A 27,150-nucleotide genomic window follows, 5' to 3' on the forward strand; every position below is an offset into this window, starting at 1 on the left:
GAAAATGATTCTGTTTACACCATGAATACCAAACATTCTAAAAAGTGAATAAGCTGCAAGTGAATTAGTCATGCAGTAATTCTGATATTGTTTAATAGCTGTTTTCCTTGTTCATGGGATGTGAGCATTGTTGATGGAGCAAATGTTTATTGCCCTTGAGGAAGTGGTCGGGAATCACCTTGAACACCTGCAGTTCATGTGTCGGTACATCCACAGGAAAGTTCGTGCTCTGTAGTTCACAGCAACTGACCCAGCAGCAGTGAAGGAAAGGTGGTACTTTTCTAAGTCAGAGTGGAGTTTGCATGTTCTGCCCGTGTCTACATGGGTTTCCTCTGGGTGCTTCAGTTTCCTCCCACAGTCCAAAGATGTGTCATTTTAGGTGAACTGGCCATGCTAAATTGCCTGTAGTGTTAGGTGTAGGGGAATGGGTCTGGGTGGGTTGCTCTTTGGAGGGCCGAAGGGCCTGTTTCCACACTGTAGGGAATCTAATCTAATGGCTTGTCTTTTGGAGGGGAATCCACAAGTGATTGTGCTCTTGTACACTAAATGCCCTTGTTTGTTAATAAGTTTGTTATTTGGAATGTGCCATTTAAGGAACATTGTGATGTTGTTAAGGTACAGCTTGTATATAAGCACTGGGCAACAGTGTGCAGTGATGGAATGATTGTTTAATTAAGATGATTCGTAGGGGAGTTGTAAAGGGGGTAATCTAACATACTTGCAGTGAGAAATGATGTTTGTGATTTTTGGGTAATTTTAATACCTGATCGGATGGATTCAAAGCTGGAAAGGTGGACACAGATTCAGGAAGTAACAAGTGATCCAGTGATACTCTAGAGGAAAGGCAGAATGCAAATAATGATGGCTTTCTATTGGTACAAGGGATCACAAGCATGTTTTTTTTGAGGGGAGATCACTAGAGCAATTTGTATTTACATGCAAAACAATCCCAAAGTATTTCTCAAGGGCATCATGAAGCAACTTTTGATGCCCAGCCCTACACCTCCTATTCAAAGGGGATGATCAAATGGTTGATCAAGTAGGTAGATTTTGGGAATATCTAAATGGTAGAAAGAGGAAAAATCAAATGCATAGTGCTTTGATGTCTGTAGACATGAGGGCAATTTAAAACAGGTGGTTCAAGGCAGATATTGGAGGAGCAATGATATCTCAAGGCTATAGTGCAGAAAGAGATTAAGGGGATTTGGAGATGGGTGTGGTGGTTATTTATGGTGATAGTGAGACCACAAAGGGGCTTTAAAATGAGGATGAATTTTTTCAAATGTACATATTGCTTCACTGGGAGCCAGTTTGAGTGAGTGTGCAAAGAAATGTGAATGTAAAGATTCATGCAGCAAAGGTTTTGATGACCTCCAGTTGAGGGAGGGTAGAATATGGAATGCATTTAGATGGAGGTAGAAATGTTATGAGAATTTCAAGAAATGAGCTGCAGGTGGGATAAACTTGATGAAATGATGTAAATTGACCGTCTTCGTGACCATAATATGGTTAGAAGCTTAACTTGCTCTGTATATCAAGCCTTTGTGAAGGTTCTTGATTTGCTATTATTTGGAAACTTGGGTTCTAAAGTGGACAGAACCACATAGCAATGAATTTGATTTGTAATTCAATATTGTGTTGGCTTGGAAGGGAGGGCCCAATTTTATTTTTTTTAAGTCCTGAGAGTGGTACTGCACTGTTTTGTTTGCATGCATCTAAATAGAGCTTTTACATATCTCTTATGTGACTGGTCCAGTGCCTAACTAACACAGCTGCACTGTTGTATAGGGTGTCCTGTGCAACAAATACAAATACATTCTTCTAGAAAGACAAAACCACTTGGAAAGTCAATGTGTGGGTAGACTTTCCAGGACAGTGAGAGTTTCTTCTAGAGAAAAAAGGCATGTACTAGCAGCAGGGAAGTTCAGTCCCCATATTAGGGCAGAAGAAAAGAAGCCCTCATTGATTTAGATCTTTATAACAGAGGTTGTTGAAGAGGAGTTTTGGAAACTCATCCAAGAAACAAGTGATCTGTTTAAGTTTGAGTCTTGGGGTTCTATTTAGTTAATTAGCATTGATTGTAGATGTTTATAGGGAAACAGACAAAAACAGCATACAAGCTGAACAAGGAGCTTTGAATTGGTAGCAGAATGACCTTTCAAGTTAGTATCTGCAAAGTTGCCATAAAGGTCCAATTTAACACTAATTGTAAGCCTCCAGGGTCTGACCACATACAAGACCACTACAGGTACGAATGTGTTTGGACAAGGTTCACAAATATATAAAGTTATCAGGACAAATTCAGAAAGAATGACACTTAATAAGGAGGGACATCGGCATTATCAGAGTACCCCTGACCTCACTTTGAGTTTTCCTCATACAGGCAGCATGTGATTAGGCTTCAATTGGTTCAGTGGGGCATGCATGATCACCTGATACCAATTCCAGGAGAGGAAGTCAGATTTAGCTTTGCAGACTGTTCATTTTGTGCGTATTCTTAGTTAAATCTGACACATCTTGCTGGATTTGTGTAATGTTGATCAGATCAGTGACTTCTCAATGCTTATTAGAGGCCTCCTGCTGGGTGACATGTTTACTGTGCCAGTTGTGTATGGAATGACTACTTGTAAATAACTTGCAATGTTTTTATACAAAGTTTTAAAGTAATATTAAGCTAATACAGAAAATTACACTAAAATAAAACTACAGACTGCAGATGCTGGAGATCTGTAACAGTAATGGAGACATAAGTAGGTCTGTCTCAATACCTGACCTCAAGACCTGAATTTCTCTGGCACTTTGTTTTCATTAGAGAAAAGTTACAGTGCATTTTAAAAATCCATACTGATCTGTAAAGTGGATAGTGATCAATATTTACAAGGTGGGCTAGGTAAAATGATTAGTCAAAAAGGATTATGCAGTTCCAAAACTATTTACCTACTAACAGAAGTTAACCTTAAGACAAAAAGTGCATTTAGGTACCTTGCTTTTGTGTAACAAAACTCCTAACTCCTCCAATTAGAGGTAAAAGTTTTTAATCTTTACTTTTGATCAGAGTAATAAATCTATTTCAACTAGTTATTGACCCCATCCCACCCCCACGTTTGTGTGTAGTCATTTTTGTTCTTTTGCTGAGAGTATTGCCAGCCCCTTGGTAACGGCTTGGAACGGAATTGCCAAAATAGAACTTCTGGACAATCAAGCCAGATCATGCTGAAATCTGAATTTACCCATATTAACGTCAACTAGGATCTTAAGAATTTTAAGTAGTTACGCATCAAGAATTAAATACTACCTAGGAGTAAACTACAAAGAACATAAATATTTAAAGTCTAATTCTTTAGGCTAACAATCAAAATGACGCGTCAGTTAAGAATCGTTGCCTCTAATTTCTGTGCCATGTGAAAACTCCAAAATGCGTTTTTATCGTGCTGCAAATGTCTCCGAGTTGCTTGAAATTAAGCTTTTGCTTTCTGACCATGAGGTCATGTTTACACCAGAAAGCTCGTGTCAAGGTAAGACTGACGGGAAGTTAAGCATGTCTTTTCTAATAGGAGGTAACTTTAAGCCACAGCGTCTCCATGAGGATTGTGATTTGTGTAGTTAAACTACAATGATCCACCTGGAGGGACAAAAATTAATTAGACAAACACTTGAAGACATTTTTAGAAAGGGGAATAATTGATTTGTAATTGAAGTGTGCCATAACACAGCGGAAACATTGATTAAAAATACTTTAAAACGTAGAAGTTTTCCAAAGATCCTGCTGTTGGGGGGCATTGCACCTTTAAGAGATTTGATTATGCGCCTGGTTTTTCCGTGTACACAACTTGCAGTCTTTTAAAAAAATGTTAGCCCAGCGTGAAGAAGGCAATGCTTTTGGGGTTAATGAGTTCCTGTGGGTATGTTTTTATTTTTGGATAAACTACAATAGTTCCGTGTTGAGATTGCTGAAGTTTTTACTGGGAAAGTTGTGCTGAGACTGCGCCCATTCTTTGCCTGAACGTATTATAGTTTAGGGGCTGGAGAGTTGTTACGTCTCCTGAAAGCAGGAAGAGACGGCGGCTGAAACTGGCGGTCCCCTTCTACTAAGTGAGAGTGGCGAATCAAACTATCCCGGTGCCCATTCGGAGGCCACTTCTAATCAAATTAGGCTATTTGAATCTTTCACAGTGACCGGGAAAGTCTGGTGCTTCGAGGTAGATTTTTATTTTGAGAATTAACAAACGTTTGAGTGAGTAAGAGGGTTCGGCATGTCGGTGTCAGTGAATTTCTAAACAAAGTGTGAAGTCAAGATGAGTTCTCCGGTCGACAACAATCAGAATCAACTGGAAGGAATAACTGAGGCCGAAGGCATTCTGGCTGATTCATCTTCCTTATGGAATTGGAATTATTGGATCAACTGTTTCGTCCAGGAGAAAGTTTGCATTTCCTTCGCGCTCTGGGTTTTATCGATGCTATTTTGGGCAATCGCTCACATTATGTGAGTATAACCAATATTTCTGTATTAGGAGCCCACCTCCACCAATAATCAGAAAGGGAGAGTTTGTTGGAGTAGTGCCATTTTCCCCTCCCTCCAGCCTCCGACTGCAGGAGGGGAGCTGAAAGAATTTTTTTTGAACACCAGCCAGATCAGAATGGCATAAATTCCCGAGCCCTTTAAAATGATTTGGATAGGAAGCTGTGAAAGACTGAGGCACTGAAGGGAGGGGCTGTATTGAGTTCAGGCAGCTTTTTGTTGGCTTCTTTTGTTACGAACGTAAGGCGAAAAAAATCACTTGCAGGTTTGAAGCCTTGTACATTGGAAGTACATGGCTTGGTCTATAAATTTAGGGATCCTGTGTCAATCGGAGAGCTTTACCTGCTACATGTTTACATTTTATTTCAAACTTTTTTTTCTTTCCTGAAGTTGTGGATTTAAATATAATATAAGCTGACAGTTGAGTTACTGAGGGAGTGCCGCATTACTGGGAGTAAGTCCAAGGCATCCCAGGAATAGCTGTAAGTCCGGAAATGGAAGAGAGAATGTCAAGAAAATTAAAATCCCGAACGAATTGGTAGTGAGCAAATTGTTGGACCTGACTGACAAGTCCCTGGATCCTGATGAAATTATTCTAAAGGTCTAAAAACTCACAAAATATATTGAGTTGAATGTACGCAAACATCAATGCTGGAGACTCAACGTGTATAATAATTGTATAAATTAATTTGCATGAAGGCATGGCTGATAATTTGCTGATGGGACAAGATGGGTAGGAACGTAAGTTGTGGAGGGATCACAAAGGTTGTAAAACAAAATGGGCGAAGTCACCTTATGAAGATCTGGCAAATGAGCTATGATATGAACAAAAATTGAAGTCCATTTTTGCTGGAAAGATTAAAAAAGCATTTTTCTTAAAATGGTCTAAATTGCAATACTCTGAGATGCAGAGGGATCGAGCTGGCTTGGTGTATGAAATCACAGGATTAATCTGTAAGTATAGCAGATGGTTAGGAAGTTTAATGCTTTACAGTATGATAGTATTTGTGAATGGAATAAATGCAAAGGGAGGATCATTGTGCTTCAGTAATGCAGGGTAGTGATGAGACTGTATCTGGTGTACTGTGTACAACATTGTTTCCAACACATTTATATCCTTCCCTAAATAAGGAAAACATTGTGGCTCTACCTATAGCAAATGGACTGGAGTGGTTAAAGAAGGCAGCTCATCACCACCTTCTCAATCCAGTGAGGCCCACATACAGTAAGTGAACAAAAAAAAAGTTCAGGGAAAGTTTACTAGACTAACACTTGGAATGGTTGGGTTGTCATTTGAGGAAAGGTTGCACAGGATAGGCTTGTAACTAGAGTTAAAAGTAAGAGTTGATTCGATTGAAACATAAAGAAGATCCCGAGGAGACTTGACAGTGTAAATGTGCAAAAGATGGTTCATCTTGTGGGAGATTCTAGAACTAGGGGTCCCTTTTTGAAGAGGAGTTTTAAGACAGAGGTAAGAATTTTGATCTCTGAATTAGGTCTTTGGACATCTCTTCCTCCAAGGTGGTAGAAAATAGTCATTGAATATTTTAAAGTCAGATTCTTAGGATGATTTTATCAGGATTCTTGTTATCAAGGGAATGAAAGGTTATCAGGGGTAAGTGGGGAGTAATCGGGATGACAGTGCAGTCCCGATGCACCGAGTAACTTTTACAAATATACTAACGGGGAGCTGATATATGTCATGTATTTGTTTGACAGCACTGAGGAAAATTCTCATTTTGTCAGCCTATCTCAAATGAATGTTTCTCAATGCCTCCTTTTGTCTATGGGAGTCTCTAATAATGCCACACTGTTTCAGAGAAGTCAGGCTGTCACTGGGTGCATCTTTCAGATCGGATGAACTGAAGCCCCTTGTATATGTTTAAGTGATAAAAGGGCACATGAAACTATTAGAAAAACAAATGGATCTCCTGGTATCTGTTAGATTTTTTTTGTCCACTAAGACATGAACAAAAATACATTTCTGGATATTATATTCATGTGCTGTTTTGTAAGGTCTGTTGTCTATAGATACCTACATTTCTTGCAACATGAGGGACTTTAGTTCAAAAACTATTGATTGTAAAGCTCTAATTGGCCATTCTGAGCAAATAATGTATTTTAAAACACTTATTCTGACAGTTCAGACTTTATCTGTGAATTTTGTAGACCAACAATTGAAGCTGTTACAAAAATAGCATGAATAAATATCCTAGGGTTAGAGTGGTGCTGGAAAAGCACAGCAGGTCAGCTAGCATCTGAGGAGCAGGAAAGTCGATGTTTTGGACAGGATACTTCAAGATGTGGCTAAATTGTATTTTAATAACATTTAATATCATTTTCTATCTATTTATTTCATGTGACTAATTTTGCATATTGGCATCCGTCAATCACTGCAATACTAAATACTAACACTGCTTATCAAAGGTACTCTTTTTTTGCTAAGGTATCAATGCACATGAGAATATAAGAAAAGGAGCAGGTGTAAGCTATTTGGTCCCTTAAGTCTGCTTTACCATTCCATAACGTCGTGTAATTGGAGTGTCGTCTCAACTTTCTTGCCTGCCCCCATAACTCTCAAATCCCTTGTAGGTCAAAATTACTTGGCTTTGAATACATTCACAGTAACACAGCCTCACAGTTCATTTGGGTGCAGAATTACAAAGATTGATAATTCACTGAGGGAAGAGATTCCTTTTCCTCTCCAACCTAATGGGCAGCTTCTTATGCTGAAACTCTACTCCTCACCCCTGCCTGTTCCAGATTTTCATAATAAGGAAACATCCTCTCAGCATCTCTCCTGAGATGTTCCCTTGGAAATATGTTTCAATAAATTAACATCTCATCTCCCTAAACTCCAATGAATACTACTCAGCCTTTCATCATATAACACCCTATTCATTCCTGGGACTAGCCAAATGAGTCTTCCTTGAATGAAAATAAACTTTTAGTAAACAGCACCAGTTGATCAACTATCCTGATCGGTGATGTGGACCGCGTGACCAATGTGAAACACTCTCTAAATAATAGAAATGTAACGCAGCGGTATATACATCACTGTTGTACTTTATTTACAGCATAAACCATTTAAACAATAATGCAACTTTGCCTTCAATAAACCTTTATCAGCAGAGAGCCTTCTCACTTGCACCCTCAGCTGACTCCTTGGCAATCATGGAGATCACAATAATACAGTAAACTTTTGACATTTCAGATATACAATTTTTGCCAGTTTATGAGAGTGCCTGTTAAAACAAAGTTTTTGTATCTCAAATGCAAGCATTTGCCTCTCTCATAAGGTACAAAAATCTAGGTATGGTCTCACCAAAGTTCTGTGTAGGTAATCCATCTCCGTCTTCAAGAGATATTCATGTTCACAGATACCGGTGTTCAGCCAATTTGATTCGCTCCACATGATATCAAGAAATGTTTGGAGGAACTGGATACTGCAAAATCTTTGGGCCCTGACAACATTCCAGCAACAATTCTGAAGGGACATGCTCTAGAACTTGCTGCACGCCTAGCCAATCTGTTCCAGTCCTGTTATAACATTGGTATTTGCCTGATACTAGGAACAATGGCCCAGGTGTGTGCTATACACACAAGATAAATCCAACCCAGCCAATTACCGCATCGTGTCTACCCTTGACCATCAGTAAAGTGATGGAAGGTGTCATTAACCTTACTATAAAGCAGTACCTGCTCAGTGACACCCAATTTGTGTTCTGCCAACGTCACTAAGCTCCTGACCTCATTACAGCCTTGGTTCAAACATGGACAAAAGAGCTGAATTCCAGAGGTGCGATGAGAGTGATATTAAAGTCAGAATTGACCAACTGTGGCACCTAGGAGCTTCAGTAAAACTGGGATGGAGGTGGATGAAGTCTCCACTAGTTGAAGTGGTACTGGCACATAGGAAGATGGTTTTGGTTGTTGGAGGTCAATCACCTCAGCTTCAGGTCATCTCTGCAGGAGTTCCTCAGTCCTGGGCCCAGTCATCTTCTACTGCAGCTTCATTACTGACCTTCCCTCCATGATAGGATCAGAAATGGGAATGTTTGTGCAGTCATTAGCGATGTTCAGCACTGGTTTTGATTTCTCTAAAGCAGTCCATGTTCAAATACAGTGAGACCTGGTGAATATCTGGATTTGAGCTAAAAATGGCAAGTAACATTTCTGCTTCACAACTGAGGCAATGGCCATCTCCAGCAGGAGAGAATCTGCTCAGACCATACAAAAACTGTAGCAACAAGAGGAGGTCAGAGATGAGACTGCAATGAGTAACTTCCCTCCTGATTCCCATAAGGCGCAAATCAGGCATGTAGTGGAATACTCCCTATTTGCCTAGATGAGTGCAGCTTCAACCACACTCAAGAAGCTTGATACCATCCAGAACAACGCAGTCCAATTGATTGGCAGCACATTCACAAGCATCTCCTCCCTCTACCACCCATGTTCAGTACAATATATACTATTTAGAAGATGTGCTCCAGAAATTGACCAAGTTTGCTTAGACAGCACTTTTAAAAACCCGTAACCACTCCTCCAGAAGCACAGGGTCAGGCAGCAGGTACATGTGAACACTTCTACCTGCAAGTTCTGCTCTGAGCCAACCATAATCCTGACATGGAAATACATCTCTGTTCCTTCAGTGTTACTGAGTCTTGGAATTGCCTCCCTAATGGCATTGTGGGTCTTCCTACAGCAGAGGTTCAAGTAGGCCACCGCTATCTGCTGGAGGACAAGTAAAAATAGGCAATATATACTGGCCCAGCCAGCTATACCTACATCCTATGAAGGAACTTAAAAGAAGACTTCCCTATTGTTATGTATAATATATCTTGCAATATTCCATTTGTATTCTTAGTTACCTGCTGTAATCCTGCATGTTAATTTTTTTAATAAAAGTAGAAAGTACTGCAGAAATCTAACGTGGTGCCACTGTTTAAGAAAGGTGGTAAGGACAAGCTAGGGAACTATAGACCAGTGAGCTTGGCGTCAGTGGTGGGTAAGTTGTTGGAGGGAATCCTGACGGACGGATTACGGATAGTCAGCGTAACTTTGTGCATGGGAAATCATGTCTCTCAAACTTGATTGAGTTTTCTGAAGAAACAAAAAAGAGGATTGATACGGCCAGAGTGGTGGATGTGATCTGTATGGACTTCAGTAAGGCATTCGACAAGGTTCCCCTTGGGAGACTGGTTAGCAAGGTATGCTTTCCTTTATTGGTCAGAGTATTGAGTACAGGAATTGGGAGGTCATGTTGCGGCTGTACAGGACATTGGTTAGGCCAGTGTTGGAATATTGCTTGCAATTCTGGTCTCCTTCCTATCGGAAAGATATTGTGAAACTTGAAATGGTTCAGAAAAGATTTACAATGGTTAGAGGATTTGAGCTATAGGGAGAGGTTGAATAGGCTAGGTCTGCTTTCCCTGGAGCGTCAGAGGCTGAGGAGTGACCTTATAGAGGTTTATAAAATCATGAGGGGCATGGATAGGATAAATAAATAAAGTATTTTCCCTGGGGTTGGGGAGTCCAGAACTAGAGGGCATAGGTTTCGGCTGAGAGGGGAAAGATATAAAAGGGACAATGTTTTCGTGCAGAGAGTGGTACATGTATGGATGAGCTGCCAGAGGAAGTGGTGGAGGCTGGTACAATTGCAACATTTAATAGGCATTTGGATGGTTATATGAATAGGAAGGGTTTGGAAGGATATGGGCTGGGTGCTGGCAGGTAAGACTAGATTGGGTCGAGATATCTGGTTGGCATGGACAGGTTGGACCGAAGGGTCTGCTTTTGTGCTGTACGTCTCTGTGACTCTATGACTAAATGCATCAAGTCTGGCTTCTTCTGTGAAGAGGAAAACAGTGAATATTTTTGAGTCCAGTGATCCTTTGTTCTGAGCTTTTCCAGCGCTTTTTAATTTTGCTTCAGATCTCGAGCATCCACAGTTTTTGTTTTATTGCCATGTTAACTTTTTTGTGATTCAAAAATGAGGATACCCAGATCTCCCTACTATAGTAACTGTGGTCTTACTCCATTTAAATAATAACCTGCTCTTATTTCATACCAAACTGGATAACCTCTCAATGATCTCCTAATCTGATATCTGTCTGCCAGTTAAAGATCGCTGCAAAGTATTTGAAAAAAATGAGAATAATCAGATCCCAAACCAACATTTGTTTGGTCAAGCAAAACTGTTTATAAGATGTTATTTAATCATCTGTGATTTCTGGTAGGAAGTTGCTTGCACAAAATGGCACCCATGTTTGTTCATAAAGTATGCTTAAAATTTTTAAGTGGCATTAAATAAATTAATTAAGAATTATCCAGTACCTGATATTAATTCATTGCCCCAAGTTGCTGCACAATTAATTCATTAATTGCTTTAAAATTCTATTGCTGTTATATTGCCAAAGATAGTAACAGCTAACAGTATATTTGTGATTTTGTTTAGAGTAACCAATTGTTACTGATAGAAAAGTCTGATTATGACAGGAATTCAGCATTTGAATTTTGCCATACAAGTTTGTATTATTAATGTTATTGATATTTGTTACTGTCACTGTTATTCATGGATATCATTTCCAGGAAGTTTCATATCGTGAGAGAGTTCGTAAGTATAATAAAATTATGATTGTGTTATATTATCATCATGTATAAATAAAATCACCGTGTCCTTTGGCAAGAAAGAGTTGCACTCAGACCTCTTACTTTTCTTTTACCAGGATATCCTGTAACACACCCATACAATTTTAAGTTCTTTGTAGCTTGACATGTTTAATGATTTAATGTTTAGTGTCTTCTGGCTGACCACATCGGTTGGCTCCTTATTCAATCCTTATGAATACAGGAGAAGACATTTTTCAGGCAAAATCTGATTAAAATTTGAGCAGTCATGACATGAACTCATATCTGCAGAAAACTTGAGGTCATCATTGGCAAAGAATATATAAAATTAGAAAAGTGATTTTGTGGATGAAAGACTGTGTGGGAGAACTGGGTTCCAGTTCATAAGGCACTAGAAGTAGTACTGGGGAAAGTGAATTCTGTGTGGTTGGACGGTCCATTCATGAATTGTGCTTGGAAGGTGGGGAAGAGAAGGGATGAACCTTAGTTAAAAGTAACAAGTAAAAGGATAGAGTCAAGGCAGGAGAGCAAAATACTAATGTGGAAAATGAAGATCAGATAATAGCTGGAAGAGACAGAGCCTACAACTTGCCATCAATCAAAACTAGATGCTACAAAAATAACAAAACTGAAGGCCCTATATCTGAATGTCCATATCATTCAATAACAAAGTGAATAAGTTGATGGCACACATTGAAGTGAGTAAATATGATCTGATAATCATTATGGATTTGTGGCTGCAGAATGGCAGGGACTGAATTTTGAAGATTGAGGGTATTTGATATTGATGTAGTATTGAAGCAGCTCTGTTCCTAATCAAAGATTGGGATGTAGAATCAGTTTAGGGGGAGATGAGGAATAGTAGGGCTGGAGGTCTCTAGTGGAAATAATCTATAGGCACCCAAATAGTAAGCACAAGGACAAAGGAGCTTGTGGTAAAGTGATGGCAATAATCATGAGTGACATTAAACTGCACATAAAAGGGGAAAATCAGATGGGAACTAATAGCCTCAATGAGGAGTTTCTAGAATGCTTTTGAGATTGTACTGCTTTAAAAAAAAATCTTCCTAGAACTTCGCTGCTGGTCATAGAAACGTCTGTCTGTACCTCGGACTAGAGAATCCCTTAACACGATTGATCTCTTGGAAAACAAAGTACCCCTTGTTGCATTAGAGCCAGACTCAATACCAGAAACTTGGCTGTTCGTGCTACGTTCCCCTGAGAATCCGGGTGTACTCTAGAACTCTGTGGGAAGCTAGAGAGGTGATTGCTGGGCCTCCTGCTGAGGTATTTGTATCATCGATAGTCACAGGTGAGGTGCAGAAAGACTGGAGGTTGGATAACGTGGTGCCACTGTTTAAGAAAGGTGGTAAGGATAAGCCAGAGAACTATAGATCAGTGAGCCTGACATCGGTGGTGGGTAAGTTGTTGGAGGGAATCCTGAGGGACAGGATGTACATGTATTTGGAAAGGCAAGGACTGATTAGGGATAGTCAACATGGCTTTGTGCGTGGGAAATCATGTCTCACAAACTTGATTGCGTTTTTTGAAGAAGTAACAAAGAGGATTGATGAGGGCAGAGCAGTTGATGTGATCTATATGGACTTCAGTAAGGCGTCTGACAAGGTTCCCATGGGAGACTGGTTAGCAAGATTAGATCTCATGGAATACAGGGAGAACTAGTCATTTGGATACAGAACTGGCTCAAAGGTAGAAGACAGAGGGTGGTTTTCAGACTGGAGGCTTGTGACCAGTGGAGTACCACAAAGGTCACTGCTGGATCCTCTACTTTTTGTCATTTATATAAATGATTTGGATGCGAGCATAAGAGGTACAGTTAATAAGTTTGCAGATGACAGCAAAATTGGAGGTGTAGTGGACAGTGAAGAAGGTTACCTCAGATTACAACAGGATCTTGACCAGATGGGCCAATGGGCTGAGAAGTGGCAGATGGAGTTTAATCAAGATAAATGCGAGGTGCTGCATTTTCGGAAAGCAAATCTTAGCAGGACTTGCACTTAATGGTAAGGTCCTAGGGAGTGTTGCTTCATAGCTCCTTGAAAGTGGAGTCGCAGGTCGATAGGATAGTGAAGAAGGCATTTGGTATGCTTTCCTTTATTGGTCAGAGTTTGAGTACAGGAGTTGGGACATCATGTTGCGGTTGTACAGGACATTGGTTAGGCCACTTTTGGAATATTGTGTGCAGTTCTGGTCTCCTTTCAATCAGAAGGATGTGGTGAAACTTGAAAGGGTTCAGAAAAGACTTACAAGGATGTTGCCAGAGTTGGAGGATTTGGGCTATATGGAGAGGCTGAACAGGCTGGGGCTGTTTTCCCTGGAGCGTCGGAGGCTGAGGAGTGACCTTATAGAGGTTTGCAAAATTGAGGGGCATGGATAGAGTAAATAGACAAAGTCCTTTCCCTGGGGTTGGGGAATCCAGAATGAGAGGGCAAAGGTTTAGGGTGAGAGGGGAACGATATATCTGACCTGCCACCCAGTTTGCACAATCATACTCTTTTTCTTCAAGATTGATACCTTTCCCTTAAGGGGCACTTTTCACATAGAGGCTCATGGAATGAGCTGCCAGAGGAAGTGGTTGAGGCTGGTACAATTGCAACATTTAAAAGACAATTGGATGGGTATATGAATAGGAAGGGTTTGGAGGGATATGGGCCGGGGGTTGGCAGGTGGGACTAGATTGGGTTGGGATATCTGGTTGGCATGGACGGGTTGGACCGAAGGGTCTGTTTCTGTGCTGTACATCTCTATGACTCTGTGAACTAACCAGAGAGGTTATACTGTGCTTGGTATTGTGTACTGTAGCAAGATTAATTAATTATCTCAGAGCTAAGGCATCCTTAGTTAGGAATGAACTCTGATTGAATTTTACTTCCAGTTTGAGAAAGAGAAGATTAGGTTTGAGAATAGTATTTTAAACCTAAATAAGGATAACTATGTCATCATGAAATCTGAGTCAGCTGAAGGCTAAAGGATAGATCAATAGAGATACAGTAGCAGACATTTAAGGGGATATTTCAGAATGTTTTTAAAAATACTTCTCGCTTAAGAAAAATTATAAAGGGTGGATTCACCAACTATTGCTGACTAAGGAATTAAGGGAAAGGTATCAAACTTGAAGAAAAAGAGTATGATTGTGCAAACTGGGTGGCAGGTCAGATGACTGACCAAACTATAAAGAATGGCAGAGAATGACTTAAAGGTTAATCAGGAGGAGGAAGTAAAGCAGATAGCAAGAGTTTCAACAAGGCAAATAGTTCTTAAAATGAGCATTGATTCTCTAAAACGTGAGACTAGAAAGTTAATCAAGAATAATAAGGAAATGCTGGATGAAATGAACAAATATTTTATTTCTTTTTTCAATATCAGCCATACAAACAAAACACTCCAGAGATCACTATAATTTAGGAAGTGGAAGGGAGAAAAGAACTTAGTGACATTACAATCATGAGGGAAGTGGCACTCAGCAAACAGCTGGCTGACAAGTCTATGGGTCCAGAAAGACTTTGTTTTAGAGTCTTAAAAGCAGTCGCTAATGAGTTAGTACATTGGTGTTTTGGTGTCTGAAGTTTCTAGCTTCAGGAAAGGTTCCAGCAGACTGGAAAATGTGAAATATAACTACTTTATTCAAGAAGGGAAGGAGCTAGAAAACAGGAAACAAATCCAGTTAGCTTGATGTCTGTGTGTGGGGAAAATGTAAAAAATAGATCATTAAAGAGATTACAGCTGAGCACTTAGAAAAACTCAGCATGGTTTTATGGGAGCATAAGCAACATAGGAACATAGGAATTAGGAGCAAGAGTAAGCAATTCAGCCCTTTCAGCCCATTCCACCATTTTCAACAATTGTGGCCGATCTTGTCTTGGTGTGAACACCACTTTTCTGCCTGCTCCCCATAGCCCTTTACCCTGCTTTTCATTAGAAACATATCTATTTCTTTCTTGAATCTGTTGATTGAATCTGCCTCCACCAGTGGGGCAGTGAGTTCCACAGATTCACAGTCCTCTGAGAGAAGTTATTTTGCAGTTTTGAACCTACCTCCTCTCACTCTATATATAAAATATGATCTCTTGTTTGAGACAGTCTTACAAGGGGAAGATTTGTTCATTATCAATCTTATCAATCTCCTTTAGCATTTTATACATTTCAATCAGATTCTACCTCCCCCATGCCATTTGTGAACTCCAGCGAGTAACAAGCCCAAGGTATTTAATCACTCCACGGACGACAGCTCTTCTGTTCCTGGAATCAACCTTGTGAACCTCCTCTGAACTGCATCCAATGCCACTGCATCCATCCTAGACAATAGATAATAGACAATAGACAATAGATGCAGGAGTAGGCCATTCAGCCCTTCGAGCCTGCACCGTCATTCATTATGATCATGGCTGATCACTCCCAATCAGTATCCTGTTCCAGCCTTATCTCCATAACCCTTGACTCCACTATCTTTAAGAGCTCTATCCAATTCTTTCTTAAATGAATCCAGAGACTGGGCCTCCACTGCCCTCTGGGGCAGAGCATTCCACACAGCCACCACTCTCTGGGTGAAGTAGTTTCTCCTCATCTCTGTCCTAAATGGTCTACCCCGTATTTTTAAGTTGTATCCTCTGGTTCGGCACTCCCCCATCAGCGGAAATATGTTTCCTCCTGCCAGAGTGTCCAATCCTTTCATAATCCTATACGTTTCAATCAGATCCCCTCTCAGTCTTCTAAACTCAAGGGTATACAATACTGGATTAGTGGTGCTGGAAGAGCACAGCAGTTCAGGCAGCATCCAACGAGCAGCGAAATCAACGTTTCGGGCAAAAGCCCTTCATCAGGAAGGGCTTCCTGATGAAGGGCTTTTGCCCGAAACGTTGATTTCGCTGCTCGTTGGATGCTGCCTGAACTGCTGTGCTCTTCCAGCACCACTAATCCAGTATTTGATTTTCAGCATCTGCAGTCATTGTTTTTACCTCAAGGGTATACAAGCCCAGTCGCTTCAGTCTTTCAGTGTAAGGTAATCCCGCCATTCCAGGAATTGACCTCATGAACCTACGCTGCACTCCCTCAATAGCCAGAATGTCTTTCCTCAAATTTGGAGACCAGAACTGTACACAGTACTCCAGGTGTGGTCTCACCAGGGCCCTGTACAGCTGCAGAAGCACCTCTTTGCTTCTATACTCAATTCCTCTTGTTATGAAGGCCAGCATGCTATTAGCCTTCTTCACGACCTGCTGTACCTGCATGCTTGCCTTCATTGACTGGTGGACAAGAACACCCAGATCTCTCTGAACAGCCCCTTTACCTAATTTGAGACCATTGAGGTAGTAATCTACCTTCCTGTTCTTGCCACCAAAGTGGATAACCAGACATTTATCCACATTAAACTGCATCTGCCATGCATCTGCCCACTCACCTAACTTGTCCAGGTCACCCTGTAATCTCCTAACATCCTCATCACATTTCACCCTACCACCCAGCTTTGTATCATCAGCAAATTTGCTAATGTTATTGCTGATACCATCTTCTATAACATTTACATATATTGTAAAAAGCTGCGGTCCCAGCACGGATCCCTGCGGTACCCCACTGGTCACTGCCTGCCATTCCGAAATGGTGCCGTTAATCACTACCCTTTGTTTCCTATTAGCCAACCAATTCTCTATCCAATCTAGTACTTTGCCCCCAAAACCGTGCGCCCTAATTTTACTCACTAACCTCTTGTGTGGGACTTTATCAAAAGCTTTCTGAAAGTCCAGGTACACTACATCCACTGGATCTCCCTCATCCATCTTCCGAGTTACATCCTCAAAAAATTCAAGAAGATTAGTCAAGCATGATTTCCCCTTCATAAATCCATGCTGACTCTGTCCTATCCTGTTACTATTATCCAGATGTGCCGTAATTTCATCCTTTATAATAGACTCCAGCATCTTTCCCACCACTGAGGTCAGACTAACTGGTCTATAATTTCCTGCTTTCTCCTGCCCACTCTTCTTAAAAAGTGGCACAACATTAGCCACCCTCCAATCCTCAGGAACCGACCCCGATTCTATTGAACTCTGGAAAATAATCACCAGCGCATCCACGATTTCCCGAGCCACCTCCTTCAGTACCCTGGGATGCAGGCCATCAGGTCCCGGAGACTTATCAACCTTCAGACCTAACAGTCTCTCCAACACCAAATCCTGGCAAATCCTGCCAACACCAAATCCTCAACTAAGGAGACCAAAACGGGACACAATATTCCAGATACGGTCTCACCAATCCCCTATCTAAATGTAACAGCACTTCTTTACTTTTGTAATCTAGTCCTTTTGCAATACATGTCAGAATTCCATTTGCCTTTCTTATTATGTGCTGCATGTGCATAGAGTCAGAGTCATAGAGCTGTACAGCATGGAACTCACTTTCTGTGATTCATGCACAAAGACACCCATATCCCTCTGTACAGATGCATTTTGTATCTGTTTCCCATTTGAGTAATAACTTGCCCTTTTATTTTTCCGGCCAAAATGGACAACCTCGCCCTTATCCACATTCAGCTCCATCCGCCAGATTCTGACCCATTCTCCCAGACTATCAATATCCAACTGTAAACTCTATCTCCTCAACACTGCCTGCTTTCCCACCTCTTTCTGTGTCATCCACAGATTTTGCTTTTACATTGTGTCTGCTTGCAGATCATTGACATTGATTATAAATGGTTGAGGTCTAAGAAATTGAACCCTGCGGCACCTCACTAGTTATAGTTCACCATCCAAAAAATGACCCATTTATCTTAACCCTCTGCTTTCTGTCTTTTTTATGAAATGGAAATTATATTTGACCAATTAATTGGAATCTCCTTAAAGAGTAGCATGTGTTATAGACACACTGTACTTAGATAAGATAGGGTGCCACATGAAATTGCAGTAAATGGGGATGACATATTAGCATGAATAGATGTTTGGCTGGCTGGCAGGAAACAGAGTATGCAGAATTGGGTTTCTGACTGATCGGCAGGATGTGACAAGTGAAGACCTGAAGTTGTTGTGGTTCTGTTCACCGAGCTGGGAATTTGTCTTGCAAACGTTTCGTCCCCTGTCTAGGTGACATCCTCAGTGCTTGGGAGCCTCCTGTGAAGCGCTTCTGTGCTGTTTCCTCTGGCATTTATAGTGGCCTGTCTCTGCCGCTTCTGGTCGTCAGTTCCAGCTGTCTGCTGTAGTGGCCAGTATATTGGGTCCAGGTCGATGTGTTTGTTGATAGAGTCTGTGGATGAGTGCCATGCCTCTAGGAATTCCCTGGCTGTTCTCTGTTTGGCTCGCCCTATAATGGTAGTGTTGTCCCAGTCGAATTCATGTTGCTTGTCATCTGTGTGTGTGGCTAAGGATAGCTGGTCGTGTTGTTTCGTGGCTAGTTGGTGTTCATGGATACGGATCGTTAGCTGTCTTCCTGTTTGTCCTATGTAGTGTTTTGTGCAGTCCTTGCATGGGATTTTGTACACTAGGTTGGTTTTGCTCATGTTGGGTATCGGGTCCTTCATTCTGGTGAGTTGTTGTCTGAGCGTGGCTGTTGGTTTGTGTGCTGTTATGAGTCCTAGTGGTCGCAGGAGTCTGGCTGTCAGTTCGGAAATGCTCCTGATGTATGGTAGTGTGGCTAGTCCTTTGGGTTGCGGCATGTCCTCGTTCCGTTGTCTTTCCCTTAGGCATCTGTTGAAGAAATTGCGAGGGTGTCTGTTTTTGGCGAATACCTTGTATAGGTGTTCCTCTTCCTCTTTTTGCAGTTCTGGTGTACTGCAGTGTGTTGTGGCCCTTTTGAATAGTGTCTTGATGCAACTTCGTTTGTGTGTGTTGGGGTGGTTGCTTTCATAGTTTAAGACTTGGTCTGTGTGTGGCTTTCCTGTAAACCTTTGTGGTGAATTCTCCGTTCGGTGTTCTCTGTACCATCACGTCTGGGAATGGGAGTTGGTTGTCCTTTTCTTCCTCTCTAGTGAATCGGATTCCTGTGAGTGTGGCGTTGATGATCTGGTGTGTGTTCTCTATTTAAGACTGTCATACCGCAAATTCAACCCAAACACTGGGTCTGATATGTGGATGACACCTTTGTAATAATTAAAAACACAGAAATAGAGAACACACACCAGATCATCAACGCCACACTCACAGGAATCCGATTCACTAGAGAGGAAGAAAAGGACAACCAACTCCCATTCCCAGACGTGATGGTACAGAGAACACCGAACGGAGAATTCACCACAAAGGTTTACAGGAAAGCCACACACAAACCAAGTCTTAAACTATGAAAGCAACCACCCCAACACACACAAACGAAGTTGCATCAAGACACTATTCAAAAGGGCCACAACACACTGCAGTACACCAGAACTGCAAAAAGAGGAAGAGGAACACCTATACAAGGTATTCGCCAAAAACAGATACCCTCGCAATTTCTTCAACAGATGCCTAAGGGAAAGACAACGGAACGAGGACATGCCGCAACCCAAAGGACTAGCCACACTACCATACATCAGGAGCATTTCCGAACTGACAGCCAGACTCCTGCGACCACTAGGACTCATAACAGCACACAAACCAACAGCCACGCTCAGACAACAACTCACCAGAACGAAGGACCCGATACCCAACATGAGCAAAACCAACCTAGTGTACAAAATCCCATGCAAGGACTGCACAAAACACTACATAGGACAAACAGGAAGACAGCTAACGATCCGTATCCATGAACACCAACTAGCCACGAAACAACACGACCAACTATCCTTAGCCACACACACAGATGACAAGCAACGTGAATTCGACTGGGACAACACTACATTATAGGGCAAGCCAAACAGAGAACAGCCAGGGAATTCCTAGAGGCATGGCACTCATCCACAGACTCTATCAACAAACACATCGACCTGGACCCAATATACCGGCCACTACAGCGGACAGCTTGAACTGACTACCAGAAACGGCAGAGACAGGCCACTATATAAATGCCAGAGGAAACAGCACAGAAGCGCTTCACAGGACGCTCCCAAGCACTGAGGATGTCACCTAGACAGGGGACGAAACATTTGCAAGACAAATTCCCAGCTCGGCGAACAGAACCACAACAACGAGCACCTGAGCTACAAATCTTCTCCCAAACTTTGAAGACCTGAAGTCTTTGATGTAAATTGTAAAATGTTATTGGCCTAGCAAAGACTTAAATGAGGGGAATGAAGCTAAGATGATCAGGTCCTGGGAATTTATCCACTTTCATGCGTTTCAAGACATCCAGCACTTCCTCCTCTGTAACATGGACATCTTTCAAATGTAACCATCTATTTCCCTACATTCTATATTTTCCATGTCCTTTTCTACAGTAAACACTAATGCAAAATACTTGTTTAGTATCTGCCTCATCTGCTGTGGCTCCACACAAAGGCTGCCTTGCTGATCTTTGAGGGGCCTGTTCTCTCCCTAGTTACCCTTTTGTTCTTAATGTATTTGTAAAAACCAATTCTCCTTAACTCTTTTTGCCAAAGCTATCTCATGTCCCCTTTTTTCCCTCCTGATTTCCCTCTTAAGTATACTTCTACTACCTTTGTACTCTTCTAAGGATTCACTTGATCTAACTGGTCTATACCTGACATATGCTTCCTTCTTTTCTTAACCAAACGCTCAATTCCTTTAGTAATCCAGCATTCCCTATACCTACCAGTCTTTCCTTTCATCTTAACAGGAATATACTTTCTCTGGATTCTTGTTATCTCATTTCTGAAGGCTTCCCATTTTCCAGCCATCCCTTTTACCTGCGAACATCTGCCCCCAGTCAGCTTTTGAAAGTTCTTGTCTAATACCATCAAAATTAGCCTTTCTCCAGTTTAGAACTTCAGCTTTTAGATATGGTCTATCCTTTTCCATCACTGTTTTAAAACTAATAGAATTATGGATGCTGGCCCCAAAGTTTTCCCGCACTGACGCCTCAGTCACCTGCCCTGCCTTATTTCCCAAAAGTAGGTCAAGTTTTGCACCTTCTCTAGTAGGTACATCCACATACTGAATCAGAAAATTTTCTTGTACACACTTAACAAATTCCTCTCCATCTAAACCCTTAACACTATGGCAGTCCCAGTCTATGTTTGGAAAGTTGAAATCCCCTTCCATAACCACCCCAGTATTCTTATAGATAACTGAGATCTCCTCATAAATTTGTTTCACAGTTTCCCTCTGACTATTAGGGGGGTTAAAAACAATCCCAATAAGGTGATCATCCCTGTCTTATTTCTCACTTCCACCCAAATAACTTCCCTGGATGTCTTTCCGGGAATATCCTCCCTCAGTACAGCTGTAATGGTATCCCTTATCAAAAACACTACTCCCCCTCCTCTCTTGCCTCCCTTTCTGTTCTTCCTGTAGCATTTGTATCCTGGAACATTAAGCTGCCAGTCCTGCCCATCCATTATGCTTCTATAATTACTATGATATGTAATTGCTATGAATTCATTTGCCTTCCCTCTTCAGCCTTTTGCATTGAAATAAATAGTTTAATTTATCAGTCCTACCTTGTTCTCTGCTTTGTTCCTGCCAGCTCTGACTGTTTGACTTGCTTCTTTTGTCAACTGCACCAGTCTCAGATTGATCTCTTTCCTCACTATGTCCCTTGGAATCTCTCTCCTCCACCACCATCACCACCACCACCCACCCCCCTCCCCCCCACCTTACTTGTTTAAATCCTCCTTGCCAGTATATTAGTCTCCTTCCAATTCAGGTGCAATCCATCCTTCTTGTACAGGCCACTTCTACCCCAGAAGAAATTCCAATGATCAAAAATGTGAATCCTTTTCCCGTACACCAGCTCCTCAGCCATGCATTCACCTGCTCTATCCTCCTATTCCTGCTATTTTACTATTCCTACTCTCACTAGCTCATAGCACCAGGCGTAATCTAGATATTACTACCCTAGAGGACCACCTTTTTAAATTCCTGTCCAACTTTATATATTCTTCCTTCAGAATCTCACCTTTTTCCCTTCCTATGTGTACAATGACCTCCTGCTGGTCCCTGTCACCTTTCAGAACATTCTGCATCCTCTCTGAGACATCCCGGATCTTGACACCAAGGAGGCAACACACCATTCTGATTTTTTGCTGGTGGCTACAGAAACGTCTGTCTGTGCTTCGGACTAGAGAGTCCCCTAACACAATTGATCTCTTGGAACCCGACGTACCCCTCATGGCATTAGAGCAAGTTTCGATACCAGGTAGGACAAACAGGAAGACAGCTAACGATCCGTAACCATGAACACCAACTAGTCACGAAACGACACGACCAGCTATCCTTAGTAACCACACACGCGGATGACAATCAACATGAGTTCGACTGGGACAAGCCAAACAGAGCAGCCAGGGAATTCCTAGAGGCATGGCACTCATCCACAGATTCTAGTAAACAAACACATCGACCTGGACCCAATATACCGGCCACTGCAGCGGACAGCTGCAACTGACAACCAGAAGCGGCAGAGACAAACCACTATAAATGCCGGAGGAAACATCACAGAAGCGCCTCACAGGAGGCTCCCAAGCAGTGATGGTGTCACCTAGATGGGGGACAAAACATCTGCAACACAAATTCCCAGTTCGGCGAACAGAACCACAACATCGATACCAGAAACTTTGCTGTTCATGCTACATTTCTCTGAGAATCCATCACCCCCTATATTTTCCAAAACAGCATACTTGTTTGAAATGGGGATAGCCATAGAAGACTCCTGCACTACCTGCCTACCTCGCTTACCTTTCCTGGAGTTAACCCATCGATGTGACTGTATCTGCGATTTTTCTCCCTTCCTATAACTGCCATCCATCATACCCCTTGTGCTTATAAATTCCTCACTCCCTCTAACTGTCACTCCAACCAATCCTTTCGATCGGTTAGGATTTCCAACCAATGGCATTTATTGTAGATATAATGCTCAGTAACACGTAAACTCTCCCTAACTCCCACATCGGACAAGATGAGCATATCACTCTACTAAGGGCCATTTTTGATTCTTTCAATCTGCAGACCCAGAAAATAGCATTGTCTTCTTCCTCTACAAAACACTACTCCAGGCTAAGTTAATACTTATGGCTTATATTATTAAGTTTAATCAAGTGACCTATCTCAGTAAAACATATAATCAAGAAAGAACCCACTCTATTCACTACTGCAGAATTACAGCAAGGCCACACTATTTCCTTTTCTGTGTCTATGCTGTGACCTCTCCCAAACAGGTTCCTCCAAGATTAGTTGTGAATTTCACCGTTTGTTAATTTTCCTAGACGCACTGTGATGTCCACCGATACATGAATCCAACAGCAAAGGCAGTAACTGTGCAGCTTCGCTGCTGTGTCAGTTATCTCTCTCTCTCTCTCTCTCTCTCTCTCATTGACCTCACCATGTGCTGCCTTTGTCTGTTCATCTCCCTTTTGAAATTGCCATTGTTTTGACTTTTTTTTCTCCTCAGTTCCAAAACAATGCAACAGCATATAAAACAGTAATTGCTGCTCCTGGAATTCGAGGAAATCACCGCCAACACCCAAAACACCTAAAAAAAAATAGCAACCTTTTACAGGCAGAAATTTTTCCAATCCTCCATCTTGCATTACCCAGAACACTTTTTCACTTTGGCCAGAAGGATAAAGAAGTTGTAAATTTTAAATAGTAAATGACTGCAGAATTCCATGGTGCAGATAGAACAAGTTGTTGTCATGCATGAGTTAGTATGCAAGTACAGCAGATGATCAAGTCTAATGAATATTTTTAAGATGGAGTTTGGTAGATTCTTGAGGTTGTCAAAGATTATCAGGGACAGATAGTAATTTAGAATTCTGAGCTCAAAAATCAGCTGGGATTTTATTGAATAGTGGAGCAAGTTTGAGGGTTCGAATGGCTTAGTTCTGCTCCTAATTTGGGCATACCAATTTATCTGTGTATGTGGTGCATGAAGGATAGGTATATTTTGAAATGAGTCATTTAAAGAGTTACAGATTTCTGATTTTGCATGATGAATATGTTTCTGATTTTATTACTGATTCTGATCTGTGGGTGTGGGAGGTCAGCAAACCCAAAATGATGGGTTCCCAAATGACCTGGACTATTTAATTGCAGCTCTGCTTTTTCTCTGTGGTCCCTGGCCATGGGCAGCCTGAGTGGCAGATCAGCAGTTTTTTGGACTGGAAATATATTTCACAGGACTAAAAGGCAGGCAGATTCATTTGTAGAGGAGTGAGTTGGTAGGGTGTGCTGCTGATGATCGAAGGGCCCTGATTTCAGGGACTGGGGATGGAAGTAGAGCTAGTATTGGTCAGGGTAGCCAACAGATCACAAAGCTGCGGTTAACAGACTGCTTACTTGGAGCTGTAGGAAACACTTCAGTTCCTCCTGATCCCTAATTGTGATTTAAAGAAATTTACTGAGAGATTTCATCCCTTCTAGCTGATATGGGAAAACTGTGGCAATGAAGCCATCTACCTTCATTCTAATATTCGAATGACCAACCCATTCTAGTAGCAGACTGAACAACCAACACTCTTCTTTGTTTCATTAACTGGAACTGGGCAGTTTCCATTTCTGATAGTTATTTTTAAATTTTAATCTCTGATATTACCCTAACCATCCTGTTTTTGGGAGCTGAAATTCAATCCTTTGAAGATCATTTGCATTACTCTGGAATTCTGAAATATCAGAGCCATTGCATTTAGTGTTTCATTTGTTTGTATTTTGTTTTCAGACTCTTTTATTGGCGTTGCAAATGGAGAAAATGGAAAGAAGTATCTTTATCTTGTAACATCTATACTTTTTTGGGAGATATATGCAACATGTTTGGTGCACTTCTAGCAAAACAGCTGAGTATTCAGGTTGGTCGTTTTGGTTTATTGAATCTATTTTACTATCGTTTGTCTCTTCATTACTTCGACTTCAAATTTCCCTTTGGTTCTGACACCTGCTTTTCTCAACCATTACCTTGCTAGTTTCTCAGAAGTGTTTTTTTTTTCGCAATTTCCCCACAAACTCCTTCACTTTCATCCTTTTTCTTTCTTCCAGATTTTTCACAAGTTATCTCTCGTTTGATTTCCATCTTCTTTGTCGTCAGGAATCTTGATATTTATGGATCCTTCTTACTTCTTCAATTATTCAGCTATTTCTTGCTTTCTATGATATTTTTCCTGGCTCTTTCTACTGTTTGAATTTTCCTGAGACATCTTGTCATCTAAAATGCTCTAATTTCCTTTTAACATCCCAGTTCTGGAATTTGATCTGCTAATGTATTGGGTACTGAAGTACAGAATTGATTAGTTCAGTATGGGCAGCACAGTGGTTAGCACTGCTGCCTTGCAGAGAAAGGGGACCTAGGTTCGATTCTAGCCTTGAGAGAGTGATTGTGTGGAGTTTACACATTCTACCTGTGTCTATGTGGGTTTCCACTTGATGCTCCGGCTTCTTCCCACAGTCCAAAGATATGAAGTAGTGTGCAGGTTAGGTGGGTTAACTGTGCTAAATGTGGACTTATGGGGATAGGATGGTATGCTCTTCAGAGAGTCGGTGAAAATCGATGGGCTGAATGGCCTCTATCAGCATTAGATTAGATTAGATTACTTACAGTGTGGAAACAGGCCCTTCGGCCCAACAAGTCCACACCACCCCGCCGAAGCGCAACCCACCCATACCCCTACATCTACCCCATACCTAACACTACGGGCAATTTAGCATGGCCAATTCACCTGAACTGCACATCTTTGGACTGTGGGAGGAAACCAGAGCACCCGGAGGAAACCCACGCAGACACGGGGAGAATGTGCAAACTCCACGCAGTCAGTCGCCTGAGGTGGGGATTGAACCCGGGTCTCTGGCGCTGTGAGGCAGCAGTGCTAACCACTGTGCCACCGTGCCGCATTGTAGGGATTCTATGAAGAAATGGCTTAATGTTTTTATTATTCACCCAAAGTAAACTTTACCTAACATTCAGTGCTTCTTTTAGTCATTGAGAAACAGTACATTGCCATGCTGTCTGTTTCAAATTGAAGCTAATTGGTGCAATTTAATATTGTAATGTATAACATTTGGAACAATTTGATTTTTTTTTATAATCCTTGGCTATGAATATTATCAAGCAAATCTCTTGAAAGCTGAGTTTTCATCAGAAAGATAGTCCCTCTAAGCTGCTCAGTGTCTACTAGGAGCAAAAATTTGCCTGTATTATGTGGAGGTGAATAGGATAGCATGTCACATTAGACTTTTACAAAGCTTTTAAATACCAGGTATTAAATATGCTGTCTGCCATGTTCTTCTATAACAGAATACATAACGTGGGCTAAACTTATGACTTTATTTACAAGAGGTATTATTAATTGCACAGAAATAGAATAAAAATAGCTATGATGCCTGCATTGGGAAAAGTCCTTTTATTTAAAACGAACGAGTTGTTAGTAATCCTTTCCAATATATTGTGATGAAGAAGTCTATCTAATATCATTTCCAGTTTTAATGTCAGCAACACAAAAGTCATAATCTTCAACTTCTATGAGTACTAAAATCTCTTGGTCGTTACATTCAGCAAAATACCTCAACACCAAACTGAACTTTCTACCTACATTTCAGAAGTAAACAATACAGCTTATTTTAAAATCCCAATCATCAAAATATTGTTTGCCTTGGCTTTATCTGACCAAGTCTATTATATATCTTCATTCTGACATTTCCACAACTTCAACATTCCTTCTCTGCAAAGAACTGCAAAAACCACTCCATTTAAATAATACCTCACTCAACACCTTTCCCCTCCCCCCTCTCTCCGTCCCCCCCCGTCCAACCCCATGCTTAACCAAATTGGATGTTAAATCCTATTCTGAGTTTTTTTTTACGTCTTTTTTCTGGTTTATTTCTAAGCAATTGTTCCCATAACTCTGATACAAGATCATCATCATTCTGTACCACCATAACTAATTGTTCCTTGAAGTACAACGCTGCTGCCTTTGCTATGGC

General features: G+C 41.2%; 1 protein-coding gene and 1 long non-coding RNA gene across 3 annotated transcripts in view; one reads left to right on the forward strand and one right to left on the reverse strand.

The window, feature by feature from the left end:
* Positions 1–27,150, reverse strand: part of LOC140478913 (uncharacterized) — an 88,656-nt gene that overhangs the window by 19,750 nt on the left and 41,756 nt on the right. The window lies entirely within an intron of this gene.
* Positions 3,746–27,150, forward strand: part of tmem44 (transmembrane protein 44) — a 55,711-nt gene continuing 32,306 nt past the window's right edge. Inside the window, exons 1-2 of one of the 2 annotated variants that reach the window (XM_072572537.1) lie at positions 3,746–4,483; positions 24,899–25,025. In XM_072572537.1, coding sequence (XP_072428638.1) covers positions 4,296–4,483; positions 24,899–25,025 — 315 coding nt within the window. In that variant the 5' untranslated portion in view covers positions 3,746–4,295. The remainder of the gene's footprint in view (positions 4,484–24,898; positions 25,026–27,150) is intronic. The other variant, XM_072572536.1, reaches the window with a different exon arrangement.

The sequence above is a fragment of the Chiloscyllium punctatum genome, chromosome 6 (genome assembly GCF_047496795.1).
Source record: "Chiloscyllium punctatum isolate Juve2018m chromosome 6, sChiPun1.3, whole genome shotgun sequence".
In the NCBI taxonomy this organism is placed as follows: domain Eukaryota; kingdom Metazoa; phylum Chordata; class Chondrichthyes; order Orectolobiformes; family Hemiscylliidae; genus Chiloscyllium; species Chiloscyllium punctatum.